The sequence below is a fragment of the Aphanomyces invadans genome (genome assembly GCF_000520115.1).
Source record: "Aphanomyces invadans strain NJM9701 unplaced genomic scaffold supercont1.7, whole genome shotgun sequence".
Classification (NCBI taxonomy): domain Eukaryota; phylum Oomycota; class Saprolegniomycetes; order Saprolegniales; family Verrucalvaceae; genus Aphanomyces; species Aphanomyces invadans.
The window spans coordinates 1,727,168-1,737,654 of record NW_008580152.1 but is presented as its reverse complement, the minus strand read 5'-3'; the positions used below and the strand labels follow the sequence as shown (position 1 = coordinate 1,737,654).

Here is a 10,487-nt window from a genome sequence, read left to right as displayed (position 1 = left end):
CAGTAGACGCTATCGCGGGACGTTCGTAGTCTTGCTCGGATTTGCCTGGGGCGAAGATGCCATGCTTCCGCCGCAGGTGTGGATTCCAGACGACGCGGCGGACCCGCAGTGAGCATATGCGTCGTTTCGCGTGCCGGCGTGGCCGGACATCAACGTGTGAACGCCACTGTTGCTACGGTGTTGTTTGAGCAGTCGACACTCAAGACCGATGTGAAGAGCTTTGTGCAGGATTGTCTGCATTGTATGGTAGTTGACGGCGACATGATGCCGTGACCATGGGGTAATGCCTTGCATGCGACGCATCCAAAGAGTTGATACACTTCGACTGGCTGTCATTGCCTGAGACAGCAGACGGTTTCAAGCACCTTCTGGTGATCAAGGACGGCATGAGCGGGTTCGTTCGACTGCATGCTAGCGGGTGTGCCACGTCACGAGCTAAGGCTGACGCACTGATGGACTAGTTTGGCCTCTACCGACATTGGTGTCCGACTGTGGATCCTATTTCAAGAACGAGATGATGGAACGCATGTGGAAAGTGTAAATGCCTCACATCACCATTTTGTGACGCCGCATTGCCCATGGGCAAACGGCACGGTCGAGGTGGTCAACCGATTGATTGTCCGTGCGTTGAAAGCGTTGTGCAGCGAATTGCGCCTGCGACCCAACGAGTGGTTGTCACTACTACCGATGGTGCAGTCTGCCTTGAATAATCAACCCTCGGATCGACTTGGTGGTGTGGCCCCGACTACAGCGTTCACTGGTTTACTTGCTTGCATGGTACTGTTCATTATGACGTGCCATACATACAAACAAACCATCGATTGGCACGGATGGGATGCACAAAAGCATTGTAGCATCGGCTGCCAAAAAGCACGCTGAGGCTCCCGGGCGTCGTCGTTGCCTACGTCGCGTGAAATTTGCGCTGAGTGATTTTTTTGCTGTTCCTACTGTCCAGCACCCCAGCAAACTGTCTCTGCGATTGTCGGGACCGTATCCTGTCGTTAAGGTGCTTTCCGACTACCTGATGGTGGAGTAGCAGTTGGTTTCCCCCTTTGGCACCTCGTTGCACCATGTATGCCACCTCAAAATGTACTGCGAAGTTGTGCCGCGAGGTCGACGAACACATCAAGACACAAATTTCATTTGGTGATGAAGGATTTTATGTTGACGAGCTGCGTGACATCCGTCAGTTTGATGGTGAGTGGCAAGTCAAATGGCTTGGTTTGGACGATGTCGTATCATCGTTGGAGCCGGTGCTGCCAGTTTACGACGACGTTACCATGGTTCTCCGTCGTTGGGTAAAGGCACGGGCAAGTGACGACGGTATGTGCGACCTAATTGCGGCCGTCGAGTGTGCCTGCGGTCATCCCCTCAAGACCGGGGGGAGGAAGTGTTCTCAGCTGAGCCTCGAGCCCGACGTACACGTGCCCCACGTGTGCAGTCGGTACTGGTAGAATTTGTATCCCATCGTCCGTTCCTCCGATGCTTGAGCAGAGCGCGTTCTAATTGGCTAAATCAGCTTGCCATGATGCAGTCAACGTACCACGAAGGTCCACTGACTGAAGAGATCACTTCTAATTCGAGAATAATGTCACATCACGATTTGTCAACTGAAGTCCACTGGTCCGAACACGGTGGCAGGTTACGAACACCGGTAAAGGACAACACATGCTTGCAGTCAGGCTCGATATCGTCCAACTTTGTAGGGCACACAATGAAATAGCCCCACTTCGACGTCCTCGACCAATGTAAGAAATCTTCGACGATTCGGGGGCTACGCCGCCGATTACGTTGCTGTCGACCACCGTCCCGACCTTATGCTTGCCGTGCTGGTCCGAGCCAAAAGAATGTGCGATGGCCGTGTCGTTGTACGATCGAACCAGTCTTAGTCGAGCGTCAATTGTTCTTCAGAGGGTGGGTCGGTGCTCTTGTGGATGGCCCCGACGACGACACCCTTTCCATTCCATCCTTCCATGCGCGCCGATCGCGATCACTCCCCACTGGGGCACCGACGAGTTCACGTCGCCATGAATGGGCGCCTCTTCCTTCAAAATTTGGGCTGCATCATTTGATTATCGTCCGGGATGTCGACGATCTTGATGTGGGGAGACGGGCTACTTCATCGACTTGGTCCTAGGTCACGCCGCGGTGCACGGCCGTCGCGATCAAAAGTGCTCCCAGTTAAGTGGCCACGTTTAGCACGGCCGCGACTTCAGTTTATGGCTGGGCTGAGTAAACTGTAAAGACCTTGTACACGTTTTGGTTACGGTCGTTCGATGCGGACTCCGGAAGGTGACCAGGTCAGAGCCCAACGAACGAGATTATGACGTCGGATGTTCACGTCGTTGCAAACGACCGGACGACGTCGGACGACGCGTTGGCCAGCGTGACGGCTGCAACCAACGCCAAGACTGCAGCAATATGGAGAGCAAAGAGTAAAATTTGGTCGAGTGTTCCCGGGCGGCTCTACCCCACCCTCCTACTAGAATACAGTTAACGACGGATTTTAAGGGACAGCCGAAGTTTTCAACCAAGTGGAAACATTTTAACCAATTAAATCCAAGAAGTGAAAATAATGAGATTTAATTGGACAAAAATATAATTTGGCGCGAAACATTTAATATTCGCGCGCTCATGCCCTTGCCAGTCATCACAAGCTCGTCAGTCATTTCCTCTTATGCCCCCAAGGTGCCGTACCAACATCATTCCCCAGAAGAAATCCAGACGCCGCTACAACCAGGCGTTAAAGCGCGCAATGGTCACCGCCCTTCGATCCGCTTCCACCCGCGACCTTCAGGCAGCAACTGGGATCCCGAAGAGCAATCTTGCTCGTTGGGCGAAGCAGTCGGGAAAGCTACAGAGCTTTGATGGCAGCGGCAAGCGGTTCAACCTCGACGGTGCCGACAGGCCAAAAGTGATCCCTGACACTGCTGCCTTGAAAGCCTTCATGGTCAAGCTCCGCGAGGCCGAGCGTGCGGTGAACTGCACCCATCTCGTCAACTACCTGAAGCGTTACCATTCAGATTGGCTATCCGCGTACCTCCGGAACAAGACCAAAGGCTACCAATCCCTTCTCAAACTCCTCCAAAGGTTCTGCGCTCGTCACGGATTTTCGCGTCAAAAGCCGTCGCGTTCCAAGACAACTCAGGCCGACCTGACTGCAATTCGAACTGACTTTGCCGTGGACTTTCACAAGGCGTTTGCTGGCTTCGATCCCGCGGCTGTGATGAACGTGGACGAGACCGGCATGTCTTACGACATGCCTCCACATGCCATTTGGTCGGTTCGCGGCGGTACGTCGAAAGTTGCAAGCGGAGAAAAGCACTCATATCGGATGACAGCCGTTCTTGGAGCTCGAGCGAACGGAGAGAAGCTGCCCATCTTGTTTATCATGCGGGGCAAGCAAGGCTATCCTATCGAAGAAACGGTGTATGAGACCATTCCTGTTGGACATTTCTATGCTGTCCAAGAACGAGCTTGGATGGATTCTCGAGTCTGGGCCATATACCTTCGAAAAGTGTTGAAGCCACAGGTGAGAGATCCATCTGTGCTCCAGTTGACAATTTTGACCCACATGTGAGCAAGGAAGGAATGAAGATTGCCACTGAAGAGGCGGATTGCGTTGTGGCGGCCATTCCACCAAACGCGACGAGCACTGTGCAGCCTCTGGATGTCGGGATTATGGCCCCGTTTAAACGTCATTTGCGTAGGCTGTGGTTAGAAGAGGACCTTTTTGAGGGTAGCGATAGTGAGGAGGAGGTAGATCTTATGACTGTCCCAGCGCAAAAAAGCGTCTGGTTATGATTCACCGTGCCATTATGGCATGTGCTCTTATTACACCGGAAGAAATTCGACGCAGCTTTACTAAAGCAATTCCACAACCGGAAGAATTTCGACGCAGCTTTACTTGTTAACCACTGCGCTATCGCGTCAAACGCGTATCTTTCCCGCTGCTCTATTGAACCGGTCAATATAAAGTATTCCAGTATTTGAAATTCGTGAAACGAAATTGCTTGTGCCTGGTAGGCCACAAAATGAATCGAATTTCGAATTAATTTGCCCAATCATTCGCCAGTATCATGCAGAATTCGAAGTAAAAGTGTCCCTTAAAATCCGTCGTTGACTGTAATCCCTTGGTTGTAATCTGACCCACGGTTGTTTGTTGTAATAGTGGTTCCACACGACGCCTCATTGTTTGATCTCCCTACTTCTGTCAGGTTTCAAATAATCGCCGGCGTTGTGACATGAGTGAAAAACACGCCCCGAGTTGGCATATGCTGCCCCTGTAGAGGATTGCCGGGAGCCGGCCATTTTGCTGAGCCCGTCTAATGTTGGTACAGACGAAAGCTGGTAGGATCGGTTGAGGACGTTGATAGTTCTGACCAATCAGAGGCCGATTGAGCGTTTTCGCGAGTCACTACCGAATTCGAAGGACGAAACTTGATGTTTATGTGCCCATGCAGGAAGGAGAGCCTTTGATTTCGATACTTACAAAATCATTTTCAATGAAGTACTTCTCGTCGGACCAGATGATCTCAGTCCAGTTGGTTGGCTCATCGAGGTGGCGCTTGGCGTACTCCAACCAAGCCTTGACGTGCCTGCTTGGAGCTTTGGGGGAGTGCTTCCCCTTCTCGTATTTCATTAGCTGCACTTCTGTAAGCGCCATTGACGATCTTAACGAGACGTCCGCGTTGTGGCCTGTCTTCAGTATTCTTGCAGACAGCCCTTGCTTGGACGACTCGCACAGTAATAGGCGGCTGGCCGCATCGACGAGGACTTTGGCCTTCATGACATAGTACTTGATGCATTAAACCTCAGGGTCACGCATAAAGCATCGAGCGACATACTTGGTGCGTCCTAGCTCTCGTGCGATCGCACGGTTGGAGTATTCGGCCTTGTGAAAGGCCAAATTCAAGCCTCATTCAGCAGGTGTAAGTTAGGCATCTTTAGCCATGCTACAGCATAGAGGTATTCATTGTGTGCTGTAACGATTACCTAGCAAGGGACACAAGTCAAAAAGCAGTGGCTAGACCGTAACGTTACAATGACTTCAATTGTGTAGTGGCTTTAATTCTTTGGCGCGGTTGCGAAAAACGTATCATGTCACTGTCAGCGATATGTATGATCTCCAGGTTGATCTAAAAATCTTCGCTTTAAGTCCACCAATTGTGTTGATTTGAACGTTGAATTCAGATCGTCCGTGGCAAAACTTGGCGGGATTTCTTTGTGAAATATAGGGTGCTCTTTCCACCTGACGAGCACTGTCTTGTAGGGCACAAAGACGCAAGTTGGAGATACTAAAGTCTAATGCATATATAAAGACATAATTTCAATTTGATCTATCTCATCAAATATGAAGAGGCATCTATTTCGGAAGGTAGTGTTGATTCAACCTAAAAAGCACAAGAATACATGAGTTATTGCACACAAGTTGAATGGAAAAATCACAAGCAATGTATAAAACACTGTTTCAAATCCTGCGCAAATTGTTAAAAACATGATGCAAAACTTCCCGCCCAGAAGTATTCAAATGAAGTACCTTCCTCACAGCAAGTCTGTTGACCTGAGTTTCCATTCCGCAGCCTTGACGACACACGACAACCGAGATATGGGCCATGCCGCGCAGCTGATAGAGCTTGAGAAAGGCAAGATCGAAGTGTGCGTCGAATCCGGCCTAAGTGTAGGTGAGACAGCTAACTTCATCTGTCGAAGTCGTACAGTTGTATACAACTACCTCCGGGTCCCAACGAAGTACGGTAAGCCAAGCTCAGTGACAATGACATGCGCCACAAATTCTCCTGGTTTACGAGGGCACCCCAAAGTTGCAACCGAATCCAACACGAGCTCAACCTCTGCGTCTACCGAGCGAACATCTCACGCCTGCTCATCTCGTCCACACGATTTCAATACCTGATGAAGAACAAGAAGCCACGTATTACCGAAAAACAAATGCAAGAGAGCGTGCGTTGGGCGGAACAAAACGTCGACATCGATTGGGATTCCTGGAGTCGCATTATCTCCTCGGATGAGAACAAGTGAAACCATGATGGTCCCGATGCCCTCAAATCCTACTGACATAGCATTGGACGTGACGTAAAGGTCACATTCAGTCGCCAAAATTGTGGCGGCTCGGTAATGGAGTGGGGAGCAATTTGGGCTGATGGAAAGTCCGAGCAGGCATACTTGGTAGGCCATCAGGATTCGTCTGCCTATATCACGACGAATTCCGACTATATGCCCCCGCTGCCCATACTCGCTTATATATATATGTTGCGCACTAACGAATTTTCGAATTTTGTGTGTCGTACGTTTTTTCAGCAATTTTGAAATGCAGGTTTGAGTTGCTTTCACTTTGGAGCCCAAGAGAATTATAAGAACATCAACGCCTCCTCGCACACGCTATTGTTGCTCAAGATTTGGGCGATATCAGAAGTGTCTTAACGTTTTGCATCAGACTGTGGTATAGGTGTTGTGTTGCAAAACGAACTGAATTGCCGTGGTGTCTACAGTAGTGTACGATGCGCTGGGTCAAGGGGTGAACAGACTCACTAGAGATCATACCCTGCCTTACCATGGCATTTCACTATGCTGTAGTCCAGTCGTCTCGGGAGGGTCATAATTACAATTGTTCCTTACACCGAGTCTGATTTCAACTTGACAAATACTTCAATTCCAAACCTGATTGCCGTGAAGGTGTCGAACTAGGCTTGGTCAAAGTCTTGACGAGGGAATATACTGCTGCTTCGAGCGTCACTTGGTAAGTTGTTGCTTGGGCAACATAATCACATTCACTGCGCTTGTATTGACTGTGAGCAAGTAGCTTGATCTTGCGCTGGGTGGCACTGGTGCCGCCTCTGTCGACGGAGACTCGGATAATGTGTGGTGACACAAACGAAATTTTCAAAGTTATCCAATGGTGTTGCATTCCGAGTCTGAATTGGCAATAGACTCGAGTTAGGGCCGTAGATAATGAACTGTTTGCACTTCATCTTCTCATATTTCTATGTTTTTATGTCTGATATTAGAGCGATTTTGCAGATGTTGAATTCTACATAGACTTTTCTGGAAAGGTCAATCCGGAAATTTGACATTCAGTTGGTTTTGCAAACGGAAATTTTCATTCACAGACATGGCCGATGGACACGAAGTACTTCCATTAGTCGCAGCGTTTGTGCAATGCAACATCCATCTAATAGGACAATTCAGTACACATCGTCACAGTAGTCGGCTTATACCATATCCGAGATATCCTGCATGAGCTGGTCACGCTCTACGTACTCTTCTTCTGTTCCAGAGGCGCGGAGCGCTTTAAGGGTCGACTTTTTGAAGGCTGACAGCAGATCGTCAAACCTCTTCCTGCAGCTGGCTGTGGTGAGGGAGTCCCCGTGGAGCTGGCGCATGTGGTCGCAAATCTCCTCCCATCGCGCGGATGTTTGCCCGTAGCGTGCGTCATAGGGGGCTACCATTACAACCTCCTTAAGGAGGTCAATGTCCGCTGACACAGAGTAGCGGAATGCTGTCTTTTTGCGCTTATTTGCGTCGTCTTGCTCGCTCATTCGACTTCCGTTGTCCAGTGGTGAGTGTGAAAAGGTTTTCACAGTGAGAATTTTTCACAGGGAAATTCTAGAAACAAATTTCCGTATTCGCGCGTGTCTTTACACCTCACGGGGAAAATCTCCAAATTTCGATTTTTGCAAAATCACTCTATTCATTATTGAAATGGTTTGTAGAGGTTTAGTATTTGTCGTAAATATGATTTCATGAACAAAATATATATCAATAGAATTGTACGAAGAGTATGGAACCTAATTTACAGTTACCTAGGAAATATAAAAGAGGTCAGAATGTCGGCGAATTGTGACATATCACCTGGCTGAACTGAAATCTCCTTGACGACACATAAATTTCCAGGTCCCAGGGAAGGAAAGTTCTGCATACTGGAACCAAATGGGTTGGGCAGACTGCCTTTCTGGTGTTGTGTCGCTGTGGTTTGCGCGTCGATTGCTATATCCAGTGCATATCGGTGGTCACTACTCATATGTCCGGCCGCTAGGGAGCAGCGACCAGCTTGCGTGATGTAGCAATATCGAATTGGGAACTCCTCGTCGTTGCTTTTTACTCCGGAGTACTAATTTCCCTCGAAATGTTGAGCGATTTTGTGGACATATACGTCCCATTCGACAAAACTCACTAAATTTCCTGGGACATACGCAATGATTCGCCGTGTCATTTCCAGGTGCTAGTTCAGCAAGCTGCATTGCACACTGTTGATTGGCTGTTTCATCCGGAAGGATAGGTTATCCGGACTGTTTACACCATCCGGAGAACGCCTCTTGTGTTGCCGGTATACAAACTTCAAGTGACTTCGTCGTGTAGAGGTTGGTAAGAGGTGTCTCCTTTGCAGTTCCTCATTTGCTTCGATTCCGCGCGGCGGGGCGGCAGACTCCATGTCGACGATCTCCATCCACTCGGTGCCTGTTCCAGCAACGCCATGTTCGTCGCCGAGCTATGATTCAACTGCTGGTATATTTGAAATGAGGTAGCGGTGGCTAACTGTTCCCAACTCTGACGTAGAAAATCCACTCCACTACAACATAGCTCAGCAGCTGCACTTACTCTCACCCACCGCCAGTCGGAGCTCGAGTCTGCGGGGATTTCCGCGAGATTGCAACAAATCAACGAGTACTGTTGTAGCGACTTCGCAGGACGCATCCAGTGTCTCGACCACAGCATCGCTTGACGACGACTTCGACGACCCGACTGGTGGGTTTGAAATCGACGTCGACACCCCCGTCTCCATGTGCATGCGATGGCAAGACTTGATTCATGTCAACTCAGCCAACGCAGGTGCAACAAAGACTCCCCCAAACTCCCCAGTAGACACCACCGACGATGATGATTCATCCCCCACAGAATTTGTACACACGTACGCTCGCGCCAACGCCATGTCCCTACGCGTGAACCCGAACAATGGCCTCCTCGGGTTCCGACGAGCAACACGACGAGGATCCTTTTCATCTCCTCAGGAAGGGTCATTGGGCCAAACCCTCGCAGACTCGTCGTACACATTGCCGCCAAAGACAGTTCTACATCCCAATGCGTCGTCGTCGTCCAGGGCAGCGACCAGTTCGAAACCGACGAAGCCACCGACGCTGCTGCGAGAAATCGACGTGCTTCAGCTGCAACCCAAGACTTCGCGCCGTCTATCTTCAGCTACATCCCTCCCTTCTCCTCCGAAACCCATCCCACTTCCTTTTCCACCAAAGTCTGCTCCTCCGTCAACGTCGACTGCGTCCAAGCTTTGTGCCATCACCAACTCAAGAATGCGGTCGTCTCTCTCTGCAATTTCCCCGCCTGGAGCTTCATATCTCCCTGAAAATAACCCCAAGGCAATGATGTCCAACTCAGATCGACCGACGCGATCGTCCAAGTCAGTCAGGTCGATTTTAAAAGTGTCCCCCATTCCAAAGTCCGAGGCACCCCCTCCAGAACCACCAAACACCACCACAGACCTGGCCGATGGCGAAGAAGAATTGGACGAGAGCATTTTCAGCTCATTACGTAATGTGGACTTGGTGTCATCTCGCGCGCCAGAGTCCGCAAGGACTCGGGAGCTCAAGCAGAAAGCCACAGTGAACAAGAACGTGGTGGCATTTCTTGGTGGGTACAAAGGCCAAAACAGTGCATCCCACCGCATCAAGGTTACAGGTGACATCTTGTCGCGCGCCAAGAGTATTCGCAAGCGGGCAGCGGAAGGGCAGCTCAGCCGCAAGTTGCACGATGCTCGGATGCGGATTCCAGAGGAGTTTCAGCGCAGCATGGACGCTGACTTACCAAGGAAAGGGCACCGAAAACGGATCCGTTTTCCTGACGACGTCGACCAGCTCGAAATTATTTATGTCTTTGACGTCGAAGACAGCGACGACGAAGGCAACGACGACGGCGCAGGGGAAGTAGACTCTGTTGCTGCCGCCGTGGTGTAATGTAATGGATGAATCAACTTCACATGACATGCATGTATCGCCCTCATGCAGTAGGATCACTTGCTCGGCATGGATTGCAAACGATCCCGGCGGCGGCGTGCCACGGCGTCGGCCATGAATCAGCGCCCGATTTTATCTCGGGTGCATGAGACGTTTTATTGATTTACGTTACACGTTTAACTACAAGAGCCAGTGCAACGAATTGGGGGCGATTACACCCCACGATGGGCGACAACGACGAGGGCAAAAAACCCGAGATAATTCTACTTTGTAGGCAGAACTGGCTCTTTTGTTCTTCTTTGTAGGCAACACCGTCATTAAATTCGATTTAACATTTGATGCACAGATTGCAATAAACAATGTGGTAATAGTAGTAACCTCCGCTGTTCGGGACTATGGCGAAATGGGGCGAATCCCTCAACTGGGTACTCCGGGTAGATACATAGCAGTTTTTCAAGCAAACGCCGTGTCGCTGGTCACTGGCAAACGCAATGGCCAGGTACG

The 10,487-nt window shown here is 50.0% G+C and overlaps 2 protein-coding genes across 3 annotated transcripts; one reads left to right on the top strand and one right to left on the bottom strand.

Moving 5' to 3' along the window:
- Window positions 1–7,229: 7,229 nt before the first annotated feature.
- Window positions 7,230–7,556, bottom strand: H310_04684 (hypothetical protein; the record flags this gene model as incomplete). The annotated part of the gene is made up of 1 exon (XM_008869137.1): window positions 7,230–7,556. The coding sequence occupies one exon, from the start codon at window positions 7,554–7,556 to the stop codon at window positions 7,230–7,232; it is 327 nt and encodes a 108-aa protein (XP_008867359.1).
- Window positions 7,557–8,367: 811 nt separating this feature from the next.
- Window positions 8,368–10,015, top strand: H310_04683. 2 transcript variants are annotated; one of them, XM_008869136.1, is made up of 3 exons: window positions 8,368–8,523; window positions 8,575–8,847; window positions 8,914–10,015. In XM_008869136.1, the coding sequence occupies exons 1-3, from the start codon at window positions 8,448–8,450 to the stop codon at window positions 9,981–9,983; spliced, it is 1,419 nt and encodes a 472-aa protein (XP_008867358.1). In that variant the 5' UTR covers window positions 8,368–8,447; the 3' UTR covers window positions 9,984–10,015. The 2 variants fall into 2 exon arrangements, with proteins under 2 accessions (XP_008867358.1, XP_008867357.1); XM_008869135.1 differs by having other exon boundaries at window positions 8,575–10,015.
- Window positions 10,016–10,487: the final 472 nt, after the last annotated feature.